Source organism: Epinephelus moara, chromosome 24 (assembly GCF_006386435.1).
Source record: "Epinephelus moara isolate mb chromosome 24, YSFRI_EMoa_1.0, whole genome shotgun sequence".
In the NCBI taxonomy this organism is placed as follows: domain Eukaryota; kingdom Metazoa; phylum Chordata; class Actinopteri; order Perciformes; family Serranidae; genus Epinephelus; species Epinephelus moara.
In genome coordinates, this window is record NC_065529.1 from 26,382,858 (window position 1) to 26,406,995 (window position 24,138).

Genomic DNA, 24,138 nt, shown 5'->3' on the forward strand with positions numbered 1-24,138 from the left:
TTGACTGTGTAGCAACATTATCATTGTGGCTTTGAATCCTAACCTCGGCAATCTCTTTGTACTTTTCCTCCATGGATGTTCGCAGGTCGATTGGGTAGTGTGTGAGAGAAACAGGCGTCCCTGGAAGGGATCTTTGGGGCTTGAGGGGTTTGGGCCCAGATGCACCACACAGGTCTGTAGGCAGACAGAGACAGAGACAGAGTTAGGGTATGTGGCAGTAACACATGGTGGCATGATGGCCTCAAAATCAGAACTGATTAATGGTCGATACTTGTGTCCACTGCAAAAACTGAACCTTGTGGACACAATAAAGACAGCATCTACATGTGTGCCATCAATGAAACACTCAACAGCCTAAACCTGCAACCTTTTTTTTGAAAAATATGTAACACTACTGTCATTTCACAAAAGTAATGAGTAGTAATTTAAGTACATTTTTATGTCTTAGCTATGTAACATTTCAGAAAAGTAAAAATACCTCCACACTCTCTCTTGAATAGTAAACAGTATATTTTGAGTAGGCTCTCTTTGGCCAGAGATAGCTCCATGGTTTGGTTTTTTGGAACCACATAATACTACATGTCGTGTGTGCTTATGCAAAGGATTGACTATTGAATTGATAAGGCCTGTGATTTACAAAGTAAATGTTTACTATTGAAACAGCTCGGACAGAGAAGGATTTACAACCCTCATGACCTCTCTCTAAACACACCAACACGCATTTGGCTTTTTATAGTGTCCAATTAGTCACAGTGTACAGCCAACTGCATACAACATTATGTGCAATGTGTAGAAACTGACTGAACTCATGGGGGTTCAGATACACACGGACCATCTGGGTGCTTTGCCGGCTCACGGCTAATTCAATGGAAATGATGCCCATCTCTCTGCAAACTTAAGAATTGTTCATCATTTCACAGTCTATAGAAAACAGAGACAGGCAAATATGTAAAAAGAAACTAAGCTAACAATTACCAGCACAGACAAAAACAGAAAATAACTCACATTTGGTTTACCAAAGATTGCAGCGTGTGGTGGTTTGAGTGGGGAAAACTATGATTTTAGCAAGCATAAATTTGCCTCAGACTGTGTGTATACAGCTTTGACTCCTGTGATCCTTCAAACTAAAATAAGTACACATTTATCAAGTTAAAAGCAACAGACGCTGGACAAACAGCTAATACGAACAACTGCTGCTATCAGTTCATTTTATGTAAACCCATAAACCAGTCGATTTAAATCTTCCACCAGTCATTACAAAAGTTCCTGTAACACATAACCACACACACAACACATAACTTTTCAGGATTGAGTCATCTTTGGCCATGAACCGCCTTTGTTTCCTTCCCTCAGCTACATGGATACATTAGCCTATTATAAGCTACACAGAGGGCATCGAACACAAAGACATCAGCTGCAAACAGTCAGCCAGAAGTTAAACAAATGCAAATAGGACATAACCATGATTACCTATGAAGCTCTGGTGACAGTGGCTGTGGCTGCATGGAAATCCTTGTGTTATGTCCAAGAACAGAAGCTGGCTTAAGGAAAGACAGCTGTACCAATAGATACTGTGTCACTTAAATCACACAGACATGCATACACACTTGAAAAAGACTTGCCCTCACCCACATGAACACAATGACACGTGTGCGTACCCCCACACACACCTGTGAATGACACAGAAGGGCCTTCCCCACTCTAGACCTGCTGGAAACAGATGACGCCAGCTCCACTCCAGACTAAACCAAAGACAAGAGTGGAAAACTACCAAAAGACTAAACAAGAAAAAGCCAGCAACACTCGGTGTCCTTCGTTACCAACTTTTAATACCTCACTGGTACAGGCGATCAAACACACAGACCGGTTTCGACAAGTGTCTTCCTCAGTGTGTGAAAAACCAGAAAAGCAGGGTGAGACGTGCAGAAATAACCTCCATTCCCAATCGCACAGCTGCATGGCATTAGGCAAAGCAGTAGAACATCATAATATTATTATTATATTATGATGTTCTACTGCTTTGACCTGTGGCACTTGATATATTTTTTACTGTACCATTTGCTGCTAAGCAGTATTTTGTATATATTTATTTATTTTTTTGGGTGTACTCAGTAAGTATTTATTACTCTTTATATTATAGATGTGTTTTCTTGATATTGGTCTATTTAATACCTACTGATACATGTTTTGTACTTTTTTCTCTTCTATGAGATGTTTTTCTATGATTACCAGGATTCTGCTTGGTGCTCTGGTGATTGCCTAATGCCATGCAGCTGTGCGATTGGGAATGCTTTTCTGTCTTTTCACACACTGAGGAAGACACTTGTCGAAACCGGTCTGTGTGTTTGATACCAGTGAGGTATTAAAAGTTGGTAACGAAGGACACCGAGTGTTGCTGGCGCTTTTTTTTTGTTTATACTGTTGTTCTGTGGCTGAGCACCTCCAGACATTTTTCTTTTTTTTCTTCTTTTTTGAGAGTGTGTGTTGTCTTTCTTCATTGGTAAACTACCAAAAGACAAAACACCTTTGTCTCATCCCACTGATGAACATCAAATTTACTGATTCTTGTGTACTTAAAGACAGCCATAATTTAAATGGTATCATAGTTATGTGCATATAATAAGTATAATGGTCTATGGCTTTGGGAGTGGTGTTTTCATTCTCCTCTATAATTGGTGCCATTATTGTTGCTGCGTCTGCCCTGTGACAATTAGTCTTTGCCATCTGCCGTCTGCCTCCAAGGCTGTGCAGTAAGGAATAAACAGAGGGTATCACTCCACAGTACACTAATAGTAGCATGACACTGTAAAACGTTTAAATGCTGCACACAGAAGTTTTAAAAGAATGCCGCAATCTGCTAAAAAAAAAAAAAAAACATGTTTGAACATACATGCACCCTTATGGCCCAACCAATACTGGATTATGAGGTAGATATCTATATATATGAGTTTTTAAAAAATCTTGCATAAACACATAACAAAAATATTTCAAGAAGAATTCCATAAACTGGATTTTTCAATAATTGTGATCACGGTATGCACTGTGCACACCATTTTATTGTTGAAAAATAAACGTTGACAACACTTTCTAAGGGTGTTGTCACACTTGGTCCTTTTAAGAGCTCAGACTCGGAGTGGTGACTCAGCATTTTTGTGCATATGTGAACACTCCAAGTCTGAGTTCGGTTCACTTCAAGTCCGCAGTGTAGTTCAGTTAACCTGTGCATTGTGAACACAAAGCGCTCTGGGCCCGCTTTGCTCTTTGCCACTGTATTTAGCCCTCTAGATCACGTGCTATTGCACTGGGACGCTTGAAAAAACAGACCAAACCACGTCGGCCTGTAACACTTGCAAGGACGTAGGACGAGGAATAGCTTGGTCCACAGAAAATACTGCACATCTCCAGATGTGGAATGTAGAATACATCAACTCTAAGGTTTTCCTCCAGTTTCAAGTTCATCTGAAAGTGAGGGGCTTCATAATCACACTGCAGTGCCTTGTCAAAGTAAAGTCAATATATATCATATATAGGCTAGTGTGAATAGAAAGAGGACTGAGGCCCTGTCAGAGCTGAAGTGGACCAGAAAGAGAATTGGGCCCTCTTTCAAATGAACTGACAATGTGAACAGAAAAAGAGCTGAGTCATTTTTCTGTAGGTCCACTTTTTGGTGCACTTTAAGAGGACTGAGTTCAGTTTGTTTTTTGAGAACTATATATGAAAACACCCTAAATTACCTTAAACTCATCTTTGTCATCTTTGTCTTTACTAGATACGAAATAGTATGAAAGTTTCATATTACGATTACAGTGACCAAAATTATCACAGTTATCAGTATTATTGCCATTTTGTTAAAATGTGCTGAAAATGTTTTAAAAGTTCTGATATACACACACTGATATCATTTCACTGAGTTTTATACTGAAAACGACAAGTCAAATCAGCAGCATTATGCGCCTTTGGTTTGAATAAACAAAATAGTTACATGCCTGAAGTAAACCTATGAAAACCATATCACATGTGCATTAACATAAAAGATGGCACCATGCAGCCATACGTCTGTGACACTGCTATTGACTTTGTTTCATGCTGCACAATATTTACCATGAGTTTTTCAAAGCGCAGTCATCAAACACGGCTTTAATGATAAATAAAATTTGTAACGGTTACACAAACCGCAGGGAATTTTACTACAGTTTATTATGAAACTGATAACTCTTTCATCCCTAATTTATACTGGCGTTTCTTGCTACAACATAATAGCTAACATAAACGGCTGTGCAAATATTTCTGTGATAAACTGATACCAGCTGAGCTACTTTATCAGATTAAATGCACAGTACACTCGTGTGTGGATACAAAGACATGTTTATTTTCACATGGACAAACAGATGACTTCAACTGCAGACACACACACACACACACACACACACACACACACACATCCCTAGTATAGTATCCATGTAATCCCTGGCCTGTCCAACACAGATGACTTTTAATCCAGCACCCCTGACTCTATTTATCTCAGTGACATCATGGTAGTATAGGACCAGGGTCTAAGGATAGAGCATGTCATATGCTGCGAAGATTGTAAAGCCTTTACTGCAAATGATGGTGATTAAATGTGATTTGTGATATTGGGCTATATATATATAAACTGACCTGACGGGTAGTAGGGAGCACAGACTTTCTACACACATCTAAACAAGTAAACACAACCAGACAGGGAGCAGACCACAAAATCAAAAATAGGAAAAGGAAGAAAAGGAAAGCAGAGGAATAAAAAAAACGTTGCACTGCAGATTCTCTCTTTGAGTTTTGGCTCATATTCTGATCAGCACTGTCAAGCTTCTTACAAAAACCACTCTACTGACATGCAAAACCAACAGAAACAAAAACACAGCCAAGAGACACACCATCAAAACAACAATAGAGGCAAGTTTATGATGGGGAGGACTTAGTCATAAAGGCCGGTATGATTCAGTCAGTTAATGGTTAATTTAAAATAAAAGTCCAAATAGCAACTAGACAGGTGAATGAAATGGGTGCTGTTATTTGTCTTGACCGTTTTATATCTTAATTCGACATAACATGATCAATAAAGATCAGCGTCTTTGATGTCTGGGCTATGATGGAGTCCAACCATAAAAAACACGACGGCTGTAGAGTGTGGGCTTGTCCTTGAGAGAAATTAAGTCTGTGCCACTCATCTGTGAAGACAGTTTGTATCAGTACGGAACAAAACACCCATATATCTTTTTTTGGGGTAGTATTTCTGTAAAGTCTTGACATAAGCACTTCTTTTTCTGTGGTTTCAAACCACTATGCAGATCCAGATTGCATGCGAATGCCAGAAACCCCGCCTCAAGCCTCACCTCAAACACGCTGTTTACTGTGCGAGTGTATTGTTTTTATCTATTTTAAAATGAACTGCTTCAGCCCTTCTATCTTCATGTAGCCATTGTGAGTTAATTTCTTAGACCAGCACGTTATTGACAAAGCTCTCCATCTCGGCTTTCTCTCACATCCCTGGGACCTGAGTCTGCACACCGCCCACATACACTACCCACCTGTTCCTTTGAACCCTACCAGAGAGACAGTCACCTAGAATCTGAGGAGCTGCCTCTGCTCTATGAGGATCAATACAATCCTTCCAGCTTGTCTCGTACTCCCTGTCCCTTGGGTCCAAAGTGGCAGCAGACTAGTTTTGGAGATCAAAAAAAAAACAAAACATTGTACCCTCATGTCCATTAAAATATTTCATGACCACAACAATCTGTATCAATTTAACTATTTGTATTTTCTGTAATATGCTCTTCAGTGTATTTTGACAACAAAACTAGTCAACTGAAGTGCCATAAGCCCCACATAGTTATCAAACCTTCTCCATCAGGCCTGCTGGCTGAGCCATTCACTGCGATAATAAACATTATGATATCCAGAGAATTAATGAGATTTAGCTGCCGCTGTAGAGAAGAACAGCACTTCCCCTTCAGTTATCTCCCAGTTTAATTCCTACATTCATTCTATTCCTGTAATTGATGAGCACATCTCTCAAGTAATGAGTATGCTTACTGATTAAATCACCAAATAATGAAGTGCGTCACATTGTGCTGGGAACAGACCTCGTTGTTAGACAACTATTCTCAGTGCGCTGTCAAAGAGGCAGTCTTCACCACAATAACAACACCCAGGGTAACTGGCATTTTGGTGAATGCATCTGGCCTTGCACCTCATCTGCATGGATTTCAACTCGTTAAGCACACTGTGCTGGGTAAACAAATAGCAAAGGAACAGCTAGCACATTGAGACACTGCTCGCTCCATTGTTCGCCCCAGCATGACACTAGAGCTGATGACATGATATGGATAATTTAACCCATCTTCTCACATGTAACCTCACAACTGAAACAAACACGACCAGCAGGAGTTTCTGTTTGTAATAACTGATCACTCCTTGTCACTTCATGTCAAGGGGTTAGGATCTCTGCTGGCTTTATGCCTAAGGGACGAGGAGTCAACTCTTATGGGAAATATACTTTTAACCTTTATTTACTGTTCATCAGATGTGTTTTTTTCCAGATGTGAAGGAGACTACAGCTGCAAGGAGAAATGACCTACTGTGCTAAGCAACCTCCTGTCTGTTCTCTCCCTTCTTCTTTACTTTTTTTTCTTTTTTAATTAGACACACCCTGACATAGCACCATACTGGATTGCTGATAGACCGCCCCGTTTATACAGCTGCATGCTTCCCTTGTGTGCAGCAAGCTGGAGAGCAAACAGTTTTTTGACCGCAGTGAAAAGGTTGCTTTTAAAAGGCTAAACAACAACGAATATGGTTACAAAAACATGTGAATTCTGTCGCACATGACAGTCTCTTTTAAAACGAAGCTTGACTGTGTCAATCCTAGTTTCGGACCCTTCAATTAAAACTGTGGATTATTAGTAAATGTGGTTTCCCCTGCAGCAGGATACAGCAAAGTGCCCACATGACCCTCTGCCCAACAGTGAAATGTAGGTGCGGGAGTTCTGCCTCAAGACTGGGCAACATGGTCTCAAAATAATATAACATATAATATAATCGACCTGATGTTTAAATTGTGTTATACTTTTACACATTACATGACGCCCAACTTCATACGTGTCCAGATTCAACTTCAAAACCTAATTTTAATACCTCTTGATGACAGTTTGCTCTACATTATTAGCTTCAACAACAGAAAGTTGTAGAGCAATAACATACTGATCTTGTCATCACAATATAATTCTGCTGAAAATCAATAAACACTCACTAAGAAAATATTGCCCAGACCAGTTTGGTATTACAGTCAACCATATGTTTGTGCATGTATTATTCAGACACATAAACTCCGCCATTATCAAACCATGAGAACAATCATCGAGTCGAATTCATTAAATAAAGGCTGACTACTTATATTTGCAGAGATATTAAATACTAATGCAAACACAAGGGAGCCTGTTGTCTGTACTGCTAAAAGTCACGCAGAGCCAGAGAAGTCACGCAGCAGCAATGCATAATGGGTATCTTAGAATGGGAGAAACTGGTAATGGTATAAAAAAAATACACCATAGTGTCCCATTAAAAAGTGTTTCAGTTTACTTTTAGGTCTACTGGGTTTGTGGCTCCAATGTTTAGGAACAGATTTCACTTTATTCCCTGAGAGGGAGAGTGATGACACATGCTTCAGATGTTCCTTAGCAACCACAGATGAGAATAAACCTCTACTTCAGGTCTTCGTCTTGAAAATATATTATCAGCACTAGGGCTCAGTACAGGGGAACGAACGCTGCTGGTGAAAATTGCCGGCTAAAAACTGCTGCCTGCAAATTCACTTTGTAAACAGTTGGGGCATGATTTTCTCGTCTTTTTTTAAACTTAATGAAGGTGTACAGGAAAGACAAAAATACACTTCAATGCATGCAGGAAAACCAAGATAATTCTCAGTACTGTGGTGAGAGAAATGTACCTTTACTGCTACTCCGCAGCTTAACATGTAGAACACAAACAGCCTTTAAGAGAAGACAGATAAGTCACTTGTCACTCCCATCACATACGCCAACGCACAAAACATATGTTAGCTGTTCTCACAAAAACGCTGCCCTTATAAACATCAGGAAGGTCAACATGCTCAGGTGGACTTTTAAAACTGAGGCTCCAGCAGTTTACAGTATCTGTCTACTCACACAAGCTGCCTGAGGAGTACAGTGTTGATGAAGATGCACTTCTGAATAATAGGTTAATTTTCTTCCAGCTTCAGTGGCACCTTAACAGCAAGTGAAACTGCAGTCGCCTTTCTAATTTACTGCACACTCTTGTAGAACCTGTGCCATATCCTGTATACGTTCAGTTTCGCATCTGCACACTCACACAAGGATCTCAGTAATTAATCCACTGGGCAATATAACCGCATTATACAGGACTGTAGAAAACAGCAGCAGGGACATGATGCCCCAAATGTTTACTCACTGCAACGGAAAGACTCTGCAATAAACTGTGGCAACACATTAAGCTTTCCAAATATCAGCATCAAAGCAACAGACCGACCTAACAGATGCATGACGTATTTTTCCTCTCTCCCTCCCCTCATTTCTATATCATTTCCTCACACTGTTTGCTACATGCTGTCAGCTTATTCCAGTACACACCAACTGTGTTTACTGACACCTCATCTGTCACTATGAGCTTGCTTGTGCAGTATTTTCAGAGTGATAAGTACCATGCTTCACACAGAACTGCTGTAACTTCTCGTAACACAGTATTCACATTCAAAGGCTCTACAGTATATGGTACTGTACATCATTAGGCAGCATAGGTTACAGTACCTCTATCTCCCTGTCTTGTCCTGTTCTCACAGTCTCCGTTACGGTCGCAGTGGCCTTGTCTGAGCTCTTGCGGGATGCTGGGACATGTAACTAGGCCTGGGACGGCCGATGCACCCTCCCCCCGCTGGCACAGTGGAAGAGAGAGAATGACAGCAAAGAGAGAGAAGAGAGGGACAGGATACGCTCTCTTCTAAACACAAGCTGCTCTAACAGCAAGATCACACAATCCACCCCTCTTTTTCTCCTCTCTTTTCTTCTCCTGTTGTAACTGTCGCCACCTCCAGTGTGCTGGTGAAGCAGTTTTTTTCCTCTTTCCTCTGATTCTCTCTCTCTCTCTCTCTGCCTCTGTCCCTCAGCTGCTTCCTGGATTACACCGGTTTTCAGTGCATGAACAGTACAGCCTTCAAGCTCCCGGATTTAAATACTGGGTTGGAATATACCACGTGGCAGAAAAGGGGAGGGACCGGGGTGAACCACTTCAGGCTCTATTGTGCTGTAAAATGGAGGAGGCCCTGCATCTCTGGTCACTCCCACTTCTTCTCTACCTCCCACCTCTTATTCATGATGCACCGCTTTGATTATCTCATGACAGAAAACCTTTAAACCATGAAATGAATACCAGTATTTAAAAACAATCAACATGTCCATTAAACACATATTTTATTGCACATGGATTCAAACATTCCTCTTAGTATGTGTAATGAAATCACTGAATTCGCACTAAGTTGATTTGCTTCTTATGTAGTTACCAAGACTGTAGCACTGTAATACAGCCTTTGTAGTTGTTCGATATTATCTGTTTTAATTGGCTTAATATTTCCTCTGCAGCTAAATAAAAACTTGACTGAACTTTTTTCATGACTGTCATTTAAAATCAATGTCTAAAGTGTAACTTCTTGTGTTTGTGTGGTCAAAATTCATATGACTGAGCACGGGTATGCAAGAATATGATTATGTGTACATACAAGCGAGCTCCTTTACATGCTGCCTGCCATGTTACGTCACATGATGCCAGCGGAGGCCGTTTCCTTCCTCCTCACATGACTTCTGTGCGGCACAAGGCAGGCCTGTCTGCTCTGTATTTCACAGTGTACAAGATATCTGCTCCTAACTAAGTCATATTTTTAATCATTTTTCAAAGCAAAGCTAGTCAAAGAACTTTCCAAATGAAGGTCAAACAAATTTAGGAACACAGAGACAGAAGGAAACATCAGCATGAAAGACACACAAAAGGTGGAAACACAAACCACACCAAATACTGAATTCAAGACAAGATCCCTAGTTTTGTGCAACATCACATACACATCATGCCAACAATACACAGTACCCACGATGCAGAGGAAAAACTACGATGGTAATGTTGCTCTACTTGTCTGACTGTTTTTTATCTTTGCTGCTTTGGTATGGTCATACTATCCAAACTCACTATTGTGTACTAACCCAGTTTGACAGGCAGAGAGATAAATGGGCCACGCCTTTGTGCCTACCACTCTCTTAAATCTAAATTTATCTCCATAATTGACAGAAAACTTTACCACCACATTCTAGACATATGACAGATGCTAACCACAATCAACACCTACCCATCACCCACAGTTTTTTAAATAAGTTGACCTATATACACAAGGCTCTTATTGCTCAAGCTGTGTGGCTTGTTGCATGATGGACCTAAAATGAGGTGGTAAGTGGCATTTCCACATCCTCTCTGCTGTTTACTAACTGAGCAGGATGTTAACAGCTTAGCTGAGGTCTAACCACGCCATGAATCAACAATCTGTTTGGAAATTTTTGCTCAAAAAAGACCTACTTCAAAACTCACGCAAACACAGAGGGGTTTCTAAAATAAATTAAAAAGAATAAATAGATAAATATAATGCTTAAAAGTTTTACAAGTTTAAAAAATAATGATTTCTGAGGCATATGCCACCTTTACATTCATCTTATTTTTAACAATATCAGTGTATGTACCTATGCTGATTAAAAATTGATAGAGATGACAAGAAATCAACTTCATTTGTGCAAGACAGTTAAAATACTCTTGCTATTATTCATAAAAACACTAATCATGATAACTTAAGACATTTTAAAGCCAAGAAGTACGTTGCCAAGAACAGATTTGTCCACTTAAAGGTGAGAGGTGGGGCGTCCAATATTTGACCTTTTTTGCACAGTGTGTGCAGTTTTTCCAGACAGGAAGTCAGTCAACACAATCTGTAACCCAAAGCCAGCTCTAACAACTAAACAGACAATCACACGAGTTTCCGTTATTTGTGTTTGTTTATTGTAACCATAAACTTCATATCAATGAAACCGTACTACAGCAAAATAAATGGTCTCTGCCAGAACACTAAAGTACATCAAGTTCATTTGCATAAGACATTAACTTTTAATAGTGGTAGGAACTAGGTTTGGATGATGTGTTCAAATTTTCCAACCAGCCACTGTCAGTACAACAACCAGCGACTGCCGAAATATTCACAGAGCTGTATGTGTGTGTGTGTGTGTGCTGGTCATTTATTAAAGAAGCCTATAAACAAGCCCTGAGATGCAGAAAGTTATAAAGGAGTTAATGTGAACATTGAGGCGTTTAATGGGGATTTCCACACATAAATACTACTGTCACCTCTGTCTGGTAAGTTACAGCCACTTCAAAAGTAAAATATTTATATATGTGACCTGCAACCTATCCTACAAAGCTTGTGAGGATTTCTCATGCATTATATTTTTGTGAACTTGGACTATCTTGAGGCATTTTTATCTCCGTCAGGTGAAAGCCTGGAGGGGATCATGCGTTTGTACACAGGTAATCTTGCATACTACTGGACCAATCAGCCTAATATTCTGTGTGAACATTTATGACTGTGTGTTCAAGGACCTATCATGATTGTGGTGATTCACATGTTCTGAAATATATATACATTTTATTGACTTCTCTGTTTTGTACCCTCATTAACCACTGACTCCTCACTCCTCTTAACCAAGAAGTAAAGCTGCAAGTGATCAACTAAATCACGTAGCAAACAGAATTTCCAGCAATCAGCTAGACTAAAAACAAGCCTTATCTGGTCTATGACAGGCCAAATTTTGGACTTTGTAGTGGTTAAAAAACTGCCATCCATAAAAAGGTTGTTCTCATTTTGAACCAGAGCATCTGCAGATTAATTTTGTACCCAATATGCAATGATCCACTAAAGTTAGGCACGATAAGATGAAAAAAATCACTGTTTTTGTTATCTTTACCCCCCATCTTGACTGTAAGGGAGCTGGGAGAGACAACTGAGTGAGATTCAACTCTTCCTTGTTTGGGAGGGGAGAGGGAGGTAGGAAGGGGTTTTATGGGACATTGTGTCCGAGGTAGCCTACTCTACTCTGGTTACACCTTGATAATATAACCTACGTATTGTCTCCTCTTCATTACACTATTGCAATGCATACACACCAGACAGCCTGCCCTGCACTCCCTGTTCCCCATCCACATGTGCCCAGACATAAGTGGGGAGATCTGTATCTGATTTTATGAAAACCAGCAAAACCAGTCTTTCAGCAACCTGTGCAGACGGTATCACAGCGCTAAATCCAACTCATATTGCATTAGTAATAAGCAATATGAAACAGACTAACGGAGCCACTAGTGTCCTACAGGACATGTGCAGCTTACTGCCAAGCCAAAGCCAGTGTCGACAATATGAAGGAGATCAAGTTTCAATAGAGCTGGGAGTGGGGAGAGTGACCACTCTGTGTCTGTTTACTTTATTGTTCATGTGTTTTTTTGGGTGACTAGAAGAGAAATAGCAGAATTAATTCTCAAAAAAACTAAAACTTCACCATAATGACAATGTTTTAGATTTGAAGCCGATGGAAGAGGGGTCCTAAGTGGCGGCAAACAAGCACCAATTTGAGCTAAACTTTTGTCGGACGGCATGTTTCTCTTTATTCCTGTGGCTTGTTTTTAAAGTACTGCAATGGAAGAGGAATGGCTGTTTCATGAAGTTGAAATGGGTAATTATCTACATGATACCTCCTTATTTTGCTACAGCACCCTAAATGAGATAGTTGACTGGAGGATCACCAGGGAGCTGAAAGTTACTGGTAAGCTAAATGACCATCGTTAAATACAAGCAAGGCTGAAGTAACTTGCTGGTGGCTGTACTGTATGTCACATCCAGTAAATATTGCAATATAAAATCTGTGTTTTCTGTTTTAAAAAGTAATGTTACAAACTCAGGAAGATAGTATGTCGGCTCGTCACCAATCTTTTAAGTGCTTACGTCTCATAATTGTAACAGAAGTGCATATTTAATGGATTTAATGTGGAGAATCAGTGAGCTCCAATGTAAAGCAGTGCTACATGACAGTCAGATGCTAGTTTTCTGTTTGGAACTGGTGTCATACTTTTCCACTCAGAAAAGGCTACTGAGTCAATCACACCTAGTTAAATTCAGTGTAACAATCCAGTCCAGTGTTTGGCTTTATAACAGCCCAACAGTAATCTACACTCTGCTGAGAACTTTGGTAGTTTTTCTGCTCTAATATTAAAGACTAAAATGGCCTCCCTTGTTTGGGGTAAATGATGATGAGTATGTGTTTGCCATTGATGACATTACTTGCTTACAACAATAAAATCAGAGCAAGCTGCTAAGTTTGCTGCCCAAAGCCTCACAATCTACATGTCCACTTTCTTTCTTTCTTTAAATCACCGTTCTTAAATACAACCTTGGGTTTGAAGTCATTTTCAGCCCCAGCTTTACTGCTTTTACTTCTGTTGTTTCAACACATCTTTTTCCCAAGACACTAATCGACAGAGCACAGAGGAGCAGCTGTGCACCCTTTTCTACTCCCTTTCTCCCAAAGGAACAAGAGAGCTAACATTATGTTAAGGTCCTTGTCAAGCAAACCTAATCTCTAACCCTGCACAGAAATTCCCATGTGAATAAAACGGGACAAAAAGTCCTCAGGGTTCTCAGCATCCACACTGATGTTGTGCATATCTCTCAGGAATATCAGTTCCCAAAACAATAGAATCCTCCCTGCAGCCCATCACACACAAGTTTACAAAAACACTGACTGTATACTCCCAAATTCACACACATAGATGTACACATACACGGCAACTGCATATACACACCTACAGTCACTCCAAAAGAAACAGACACACACATCCACACTCTCCCTCCAATCCTCTGTGATTATCCACAACCCTGTGCAGACACCAAACCTCTTGCCACCTCTCAGCACATCTGAATATAGCAAAGAGAATCACTGTGTCACTCGACACTGTCAACATGTAGCACACTGTACTTAGCACTGCTTGGACATCGAGAGGTTAATATTCCATTCCTGAGACCAAAGGTGAGTCAGGCATGAAAGCCAAAGGCAATAAAAAGAGTGTTGCTTCACAGAGATGTCGAAGTGAGGGGGCTTTTGATAACACACATCCTGTTTCTATGAACTTTAATACAGACTCACACACCCCTCGGCACTGCTATCTTTACTTTGGCATACTTTTTCCTGTTCATGCTCTAATCTACTGTCTCGTTTGATAAACCTATGATGAAGAATGAAGAGAATGCTACAAATGCTAGATAGTCTACAGAACGTCTGTATCAATTAGCTGATTAATAGTTTAGTCAATGCAAAGTAAAAAAAAAAAATGAAAAAAGGTCACAGTTTCTGATATACAACAGAGGAAAGTCTCATGTTTGAGAAGCTGGAACCAGGAGCTGAATGAACGACTGAAAGGATAATTTGATTATCAAAATAGCTGCTGATCTATTTAAAGTCGATCTACTAATCTACTTTTCATTTCAGCTCTTGACTTAGTCTTGGTAAGGAATGCTCAATTTTCTCACTAAGGAACACTTCTAACTGAACCAAGGGCTACGTAACAAGTGACAATTTATATTATCTATTGATTTAAAGCCCACATCTCACCCCGCTCTCCAAGGATGTGTGATTTACTCTTACAGCTCACTGATGATCAGTAAACTGTGATGAGTGTGTGTTGAGAAACTCTATGTGTGTTTGCATCGCTTCACAGTGCATTAGTGGAGATCATTAAGTGACCAGGGGAGTGGTGGGCGAGTGATTCACTGACTCATTAAGGTCACAGGACAATAACAAGCCAGTCAGGGACCAAACATCAGCTGACGCTGGTTCATCTGTGATCAATGAGGTGGATTAAATGAAAACAGATCTTCATTAGGGGCCATGCTGAGAGCAGAGACAGACCAAAGCAGCGTGCTTAACTGTACCTCAGCGATGAAATACAACCCATCATAACCATGCGTGTAAGCACTATCTGTCAACCTGCAAATCACCCCGGTGTGTCCGATGGCATGATGTTGAGTCTAGCGGCTCTGAGCGTGCGTGTGTGTGTGTGTGTGTGTGTGTGTGTGTGTGTGTGTGTGTGTTGTGGTGACGATTAAAAGGGCAGATATTGTGGCTCTGCTGGTTATCTACTCGTCCCTAGCAACAACAGGCCCACCTGTTGGTGTTGTAGCTTTCCAGGCCTTGGTTCCTGGTCCTCCAAAATCTCTTTTCCAGAACTGACACACTTCCTGTCATACATGGGAAGCAACTGAGCTATTCATAGCAGGAGAAAGCCCTGGAATTTTCCACCCAAACACAGAGCAAACTGGTCCTTACTCATGTCAACTGCAGGACAGTCAAAGACCGGAGACACTGACAAACGACCACTTGTTTAAAACTGATGGACTGACTTTACAAAGCACTTCTGTGCCTTAGACTCCCTCTAGTGGTGAAATGGTAAAGTGCAGAACTGTAAATGTACATGTTAAGGTGCTATTAAAATGTACTGTAGAAAAAGCAGCTCAAAGAAAGTGTTCTAGATTTTCACACTTTACCAAAATGAAATAAAGTCCCCATGTATATACACACAGGCCTGCCTGGTTTCAAACACAATTTATCATCTGTTCTGCGCTGCAAAGTCATTACTGTCATACCTTTTGGTTGCTCTTAGTCCCAAATGTACAGTCACTGGTTCCCTCGATGCTCGAAATAGTTCAGTTTAACAACATAAATGACGTTCGCTTGTGTCGTGACACTGAGGTTCTGCTTCGTCTCTTAGAAGTAAAGAAAAAATCCCACTGATAGGCACAGGGGTTGCCTGATGTGCAGGTTAAAGTCCATAGGGCAACAATGTGTAGATGTGCTAATGATTCAGAAAGGAGTGCAGCAAAGCCCCCCAGTGGTAAAAGAAAAGAGCCCACATGAGCAGGCAAGTCATGACATACAGAAGAACACACATAAATTTAAGAGCCCACAGAGACATGCCATGACAGGATCATATATATATGATTAACGGTGAACCAGAACACAGGGAGCCCAGAGTGCTGGAGGGAGCACAGCAACCAGTCAGCTGCAGCATGGAGCAGCATGTATACTGAGCAGGAAGCATGCACATAATTTGGAGCAGGCAGTTTGAATAGACTATGCATTCATTTAGAATAATCAATACATGTTCACACTAAGTATAAAATACTAAAAAATGGCACTGCTTTCAGCATCATTTCTCATTTCTGCTCAAGTAAAAGGCAAACTGTAATTGTATCCACAATGTACATGCCAGAGACTCTCTCTGCTCTCTGTAAATTGTCCAGCACAATACAAAGCAAAGAATCCACAGTGGGAAATCCATGTAATGAGGCAGGGATCTCACATTTTTTGCAAATGGTATTGACTTGACAACACAACCTGAAAAGGAACAAAGAAAATCTCTTGCAACAAAATCATCTGACAGCTACCCTACCCAACAGCCTGCAGATAAAAGGTGCAGAGGGTAGTGTCAAGTTAGTGGCCAGTAAGTTAGTGAAGATCAAGGCAAGAGCCTCTGTTTGAGATCAGATCACAACAGAAAGCGCAGCAGTGACTCATGCTGGCGAGAGGAATTCCCTTCACCTCTCTGGCAGATACTTTAATAGCCTCTATACATCACGTCATATAGCTCTGGCTGCAAAGCCAAGACATTACATATTCTGCTTCATGTGATGCAATGAAGGTCCAGTGGGTAAAAGCAGCCTGCAGGCAGAGACAGATTCCTGCAGAGTAATCAATGTTTCCACCAGCAAATCAACACTAACACTTACATAAAATATCTGTTTCAAATGTGCAAGAGTGCTGGAGATTTTTTATTTGGGGGAAAAAAATCCTCTGAGATTCTTGAAAGGAAAACTGCTGTGGAGCAGAGCTATTCCTGGTGCTGCTACAAGAAGTAACACAGGAAATGCTGAAGACTCCAGTTCATGACGTGAATTTAACACCAACTGCTAAAGCTGCATCTCCAGTAAATGTTTCTGCAGCAGTAATTTGGCATTGGGAATGGTAACAGACTGGCGTGGTCAGATGGAAGTGCTATAATGGGTGGCCTACATGTGGCTCTTATGACGGACTGGGAGTGCAGGGGGGCTCAGCCAAGCGGCTAATTGAGAGGACTTAAATGACTGCATGGATGGAGAGACCTCTAAGTTATTTATTACTGCAGCAAAGACAGGCTTCCTCAGCAAATACGGCATAGTGTGTGTCAACGTGAGTTACTGCTTGGGATCTGCTGCAGCATCTCTCCAAACACTCAACATTTGTGCTGCTGTGCTATGGCACACTGAGGAAGTAGCTTCAAATTAAATCAATATTAACATTTAATTGCCTCATAAATACATTTCGGCGTCTAACTTTCTAGTTTCTCCCCACAGAGACCAGTTAGCACCGACTTCAAAGGTTATCACAGAGCTACCATCACTGGGCCTGTACCCCATCACACTAAAAAGTTAATGAAACCTCTACGTATACCTCCTGAACTGACACTACTGTTGATTAATATACCACAATGTGCCAGTAAGATACAAGCCTGTGGTGACAAATTCCTAAATCAATATCAATAACTAATATTGTGCTAATAGAACAGCATCTGAGATTGAGCTGCTTTACAGGTTAAATCTAAGTAAAGAAGCCCAAACAATCAAAAAGGAATTAGGAAACGGCACTATCTATATTTTGTAATATGAGCTGATTTAGAGACCCACTGTGGATTTAGGGATTTGAGACTCAATCAGAGAGTTCCTTATCACTTCTGGGCTGCTACTGGAGGAATCTAACCTAAATGTATAGGGAGGGTGGGATGCAATAACTTTTACAGGGTGTCTACAAGTATCAAACACTTAAATTTGGTGGAAAAGTATCTTGAAAAGGTCTTCAAAAGCATAAAATATAAGACAGTTTAGGACATATGTATAGTCCTGTGCAGAGGAAAGTTTTATGTAGGTGCAAGTATAAAGATTAAAATTTAAGACAATTTAAATACTTCTGAGGGCTTATATTTACAAAATTAAATTTAAGACATTTTACGACTTTTTAAGGATGTGCAGAAACAAAAAATGTGTGTTTTTTAATGACGTTTCTCTTTCTCCATGTGGTCACTGCACATTCCCCTGAATAAAAACAATGAGATTTTGGCAGTTAGGGAGGATGCAGCTGCAAGATAAAACAATCCCACCACTCTTTCGAACCCAAGCTGATGAGATAAGTAGAAGCCAGTAAACCCATGGTAACCTGTTATCGCTATAAGGGGAGGGCAAAGGGGCCCATTGGGTGCTGGGTATCCCTTTAACCTTCTTACACTGCTAACATCAAACATGCAAAAAAGTAAAATACATAATAACTTTGTAAAAATGATTTACATTGTTCAGCAGGTCAACCCTGGAGGAGAAATAATCAATATATAACCTAATGGGTGCACATCTGTTTGGGCGGGCAACCCACATAAGAGCTTGGGAAACACTCTGAAAAAGGGAGCTCCTATTCAGTGTGTTCTTTCACCAGCATGCACAAAAAGACAGCAAAATCAATTAAAAAAGATTCTGATATGTATTTTAATGTGCTTAAGTTTAGCTGTTATCGTATATTTACTGCACATTAAGAACAGAGTGTCAGTTACTGAGCAGTTATCATCTAGTTTAGATAAATACTCTTGGTAGTGAATTGCATTACAGTCCCACACAGAGCAGCATGCATGCTGAATGCTAAACATACAACATCAGTCAAAGCTTCAAACTAATCAAACCAACATCCCAACAAAAGAATCAAAACAAAACTGATCAGCTAACCAGAGTTGCAGTAGTCTCCATCTCTGGAAACTCAGTTCCTTCCCTTAGTGCTCCTGGTGAGCAGCATGCATTCTTAAAAGCCACTGCCCAAGCATCTGTGTCATTTTCTGACTCCACATTGAGAGTTTACTCATTCCTCATATGGGACCCCCTCTCACCCAAACTTACCAGGGCTGGTGGTGCTTTGCAGGCTCCCCCTTTTGCGAAAAGGGGATTTAGATTTAGGCTTTCCTTGTCCATCGTTGTTGGAGGAGGAGGAGAAGGAAGAGGATGACATCTTGCCGCCTGTGCTCCTGTTACTACTGGAGCAGAGTGAGTCACAGCTGCGCAGTGGCCAGCAGAGGGAGAGAGGAGCACTAGCTCTAACGCTGGAGCTCTGTCTCATGATGGGGCAGCGGGGCAGCAGGACCCATACTGGGCCTGGAAAAGCTCCTCTGCAGAGTTGGCTCCTCCTCTTCCTAGCCAGCAGCGGGTCAGGAGGCATGCTGCACAGCGACGAGCTGAAAGGCAGCCCAAGGCTTCCCCAGATCACGCTGGGGGCCATCCTCCTTGGTTGCCCTAGCAACCAGGGAATGAGCTTCCTGTAGCTGATGCAGGGAAAAACAGCCACAGAGGAGGGCATTGCAGATCAAAGTGTGTAGCTAGCATGACAGGCAGCAAGCATGGAGACCGCCAGCACCCCGCCAGCTGAACGCCAAGGTGAGTGAAGGACAAAAGTTTTTTCCACTCATCTAAAAATAGCAATTAGATACTGAAGATATCCAGAGAATGTGTATTCAACCGAGAGAAAGGGATCCAGATGAAAGGCAAGCGACAAAAAAGTCAAAGAAAACAGACCGGTCAGAGTGGATCAGCACAGAAACCAGCTTAGTGTGTAAGCTGACTAGTGAACTCTCAGTCTTCTTTGCTGGAAAATTCTGAGGGGAGTCAGATAGCCTAAACACACACACAGCAAGGCCCGCCTGACATGATGTATTATAAATAGTGGCAACCAATGCCCAACAAGGTTACTAATGCAACCTGTGACAAGCACACACAACTTCCTCTCATCTGGTTCCTGTAGATTGGTGGCATTTATTATAATATTACATGCTCTGATTTAAATTGTAGTAACTACACAAACTTCAACAAGTCAGCAGAACCTAAGAAAGTAAAACTAAGAAAGCTGTTTTTTTTTGTTTACCAAAAGATTGCTTTACTGACACCTACTGCTGTACACCCATGCAACCATTTAAATGTAAAATAAACATCTTTGAAAGTCCTTATAAACTCCAAAATTAAAAATTATTCCTCACACAAAAATACATTTTTACCATTGATTGATTGTGATTGCGTGTCTAATTTGGCTTTTCAAAAATATGAAGCTTATCTCAGACTTCCCAGGTTCTACGCCGAATACAACTAAAACAACTCAATAAAATAATTTCAGAACTGTGACAAATCTATCTTATATTACTGAAGCTGAAGGACACTGACCTTTGACTATGTAACACTGTATTTTGGATCTTTGAGATCCCTCACTTACTCACTGACTCAGAGCATGAGAGCTATAAAAAAAAAAGTAAAGATCTCCATCTAGTGGTAGGAACATGTTAAGCAGTTTGACAAAAACCTGTTAGTTCTTTTTCAGCACACAATTTCTGCTTGAGCAGCTTCAGTTTATCAAATCGTACAAACGTGAGAACAAACATTTTGCTTACATAAACAATAAACAAAGCAATAAGGGGCTTCACAGATTATTTAAATGTAGCATAGTGATCATTTAGTGAGTGTGATCATCTATACTCGCTGCATACAACAGCACTGAGCACAGTTTTCAGGGATAGAACTTAGTTTCAGATATACTGTAGCTCTATTAACTGACTAACCAACTCAAAATCTAACCGTTCATCATTAATTTCCTCGATCACCGTCCAACCACCTGAACACTTCAGAATACAACTGATGTTGCAACTGCAGGATTATGCTGAAAGTTTTTGCAAGTAAACTGTACAACACTGTAACACAACTATGCCTGAGACCAGACTGCGAAACACTGAAACCGACCACACTGATCTCTGTAAATCTGTAAACTATTTTCTGTAAGAATTTGTGTGAAATTAAGCTTAAAACATAGATTAAACTAATCACAAATCTATTCAAACTATGCCTAGAAGACTGAAACTAGAGCTGCAGTAGCAAAATCAAACAACTGCAATTAAACATTTCTATAAGATGAGCCTGGCAACAACATCTTTCAAGGATAAATATTCTGCTGGGTGACTGACATAAGTGTAAGAATTCAAGGTTTATCTTCCCCAAGTTAAAGTAAAAAATCTTGTTTCTGGGTGTCTCCAGCCTTTTCTGAAATCTGACCTAGTTTTTGAGAGAGCTGACGCTCACCATCTGGTGCAGCAGCAGCAGCAAAGGGTAAAAAACAGAAGCGTACATTTGTCTGAAATGAAAATCTACCCCCACGATTATGTCACATATTTTGCTAAAACCAAATAACTCACATTCCTTAAGGCCTTACCTGGAAGCAGCGGTCAATTATGCCAGCCTGATTGCTCTCGTTATTCCTTCTTTGGGTTTCTCTTTGCCTCCTGTTTGCTTAAGCTGTCTGTCTGCACACCCTTTTGCTAAAAATGAGACCACTGTGCATATCACCGGCTGCTTGGGGATTTTTTTTCCCCCCACTCCCACAGAGCAAAGCTCATGGAATCCAGCATTTTGTTTGCAGAGGCCATACACCAAAAAAACTCAGTGCTCTCTCTTTCAATGTAAAACCTTTCATAGGAAATGCAAAACACCATCAAACCCGACTGAACAAAGCAACATTTTCTTTAATTAGATTAAGTACAATTTGCATTCAAAGGCTGATGTTGCCACACCTATGAATGAGAAAAGCAAACCTGTGATTGTTTTAGAATTTGACAAATCAGAGCCATATTAACAATGCCTCTGCTAATCACAAGGACTGATGGTAACCATTCACAAAAACCTAACTGAAACTAAGCACTTATGTTTTTTTGTTTGTTTGTTTTTTCAGCTTGTTTTATTACATGATTAAATTTTCAATGACATTTCCTTCTCAACTGTTTTAAACAGCTATTCCAGTTTAGTTTTCTCAGTACTTTTCAACATTTGAAACATTAATCTTAAATGAACAGTGTGTAGGATTTAGTGGCATCAAGCGGTGAGGATTGCAGATTACAACCAGCTGAAACTTCTCCATGTGCCAGGCATGAACTCCTGGTAAGGATGCATTTAGTGTTCATTGTTCAGGTGGTTTTTACCTGGAGCCAAATTATCCCCTAAAAAAATATTTAAAGATTTCTACAATCAGGCTTCCACCTCACCATGTAAGGCGCCAATTACCCATCTCCAAAATGTTCCTAAGCATGGGTCAAAGTTTCTCCCATCAAGGCATATGCCTCTTTTAGGCCTCTTTTTGTGCATACACAATGTTTAAAAATGAGACTCGAGAAGATCAAAATTGGTACCAACAGTGAATAAAGCAGTTTTACATTACAAACGTGTTTCTCCAACACTGTTTGGCACGTTGCAGTAGGCCGCTAGCCCAGCACCTGCTAATGTGTGCTCACCTTTTTTCTGATAACTGTAGACCCAGACATTCAGGAGGTTTTTACCAGGAGCTGAATTATAGGTCTGCTCCTTTCCAAAGAAAACTGACCTAAGGCTTTAAACCAGTTAAAAAAGGTTTCATGTTTTAAAAAATCTGTGTTTTTCCAGCACAGCTCATTGCGGAGGGGCTGCTAACGACAGTGGGCGACACAAAAATGAGAATGGCCCTGTCTATAGCCAGTGTTTGCTTTGTCTGTTCTGTAGAAACATGGCAGTGCAACATGGCGGACTCAGTGGATGAGAACCGGCTCCATGCAGATATAAACAGCTCATTCTGAATTTACGAAAACAAAACAATTCTTATTTTCAGATGATTATACACCAAAGAAAACATACTTGTTAAAGTAAATTTAATTTCTGCCAATATACCCACCTAAATCCTACGCACTGGACCTTTAAAAGATTAGTACTTTTACTACAAATAGAGGAATATTTATGCCAAATAATTACTATTTTGTCCTTATCTGCCTTATCTGAGACAGGGGCCTATAAGGATATAAGGCAGGGGTGTCAAACATATGGCTCCTGGGCCAGAACCAGCCCACCAAAGTGTCCAATCCGTCCCACTAGATGACTAGACTAAGGGGTGCCAGGTTTCAGGAGCAAGTTCCACAATGCATTACAGAGGCTTTTCCACCCTGACCAGAATACAGTTCTCTGATATAATAATAAATACTTACTGTTACCATGTTAACAGATATTGAACATTGTGCGAAATATTGTCAATCAGCAGCTTCAGTTCAAAAGAATCTGTATCAGGAAATGTTTGGATAAATGCACATGTAATGACAGTGAGAAGTAGACTGAATGAATGTGGAAACACTGAGACATACTGTTGAGACATCTCAGGCTGTTTATCTGTTCTGTAAAAGGATGAACATCTACAGAATGTTCAAAAGGGAAAATATTTGGAGCTGATGACACTCATAGGTTATTGTTTGATGGTTTTATTGGTCCGGCCCATCTGAGATTAAATTGGGCTGTGTGTTGCCGGTGAACTCACATGAGTTTGACACCCCTGACAAAGGATGTCTTATGTAAAGCACTTTGAGGTAAATTTGTGATTTTTGGACTGTATAATGTAATGGACAGACTCCAGTTTTCTAACAGCCATTTTGGGTGTTGCACAGCCACTGAAGACAATAAAGTGCCAAAGAGTGTCTCTGATTTATTGACATAAAGTACATAAAGCAGCTGGAGGTTAGCAGCTGCCTTCAGACCTTTTAAACTAAAGGCATTATACACTAGCATCAAGTTATGTAATCTCGTCTATGACAAAGTACCTGTGCTAAATGACAGCTGTTTGCACCGTGTCGCTGTTTGCAGACTTACCACCTGACATTGTTGAGGACCAGCTGGGAGCAGAAGCAAACTGAAGTTAGCGCGAGACAGGAAATGTCCTGCAGACAGAGACAAAGCACATACGTTAAACTGACAGTACGTATGCGTTAGCGACTGAGCTGATAAACTATCACTAACAGTGAGACCTGAGCAGCTGGGTTATCTCGGAGATAACTTTTACTAAAAGGCTTCACATATCTGCATGTTTAAATGTG

The 24,138-nt window shown here is 40.5% G+C and overlaps 1 protein-coding gene across 6 annotated transcripts in view; it reads right to left on the reverse strand.

Annotated features, from left to right (window-relative positions):
- The window catches only part of ampd2a (adenosine monophosphate deaminase 2a), a 40,544-nt gene that overhangs the window by 16,144 nt on the left and 262 nt on the right, over nucleotides 1-24,138 (reverse strand). For 2 of the 6 annotated variants that reach the window (XM_050037494.1, XM_050037493.1), the window contains exons 2-3: nucleotides 23,915-23,982; nucleotides 44-174 (exon numbers count right to left, since the gene is read on the reverse strand). In XM_050037494.1, the coding sequence (XP_049893451.1) occupies nucleotides 44-174; nucleotides 23,915-23,924 (141 nt within the window). In that variant the 5' untranslated portion in view covers nucleotides 23,925-23,982. Of the gene's footprint in view, nucleotides 1-43; nucleotides 175-8,840; nucleotides 9,246-15,802; nucleotides 15,961-19,126; nucleotides 19,638-21,470; nucleotides 21,565-23,914; nucleotides 23,983-24,138 lie in introns of those variants that run through there. The other 4 variants (XM_050037499.1, XM_050037498.1, XM_050037496.1 and 1 more) reach the window with 4 other exon arrangements.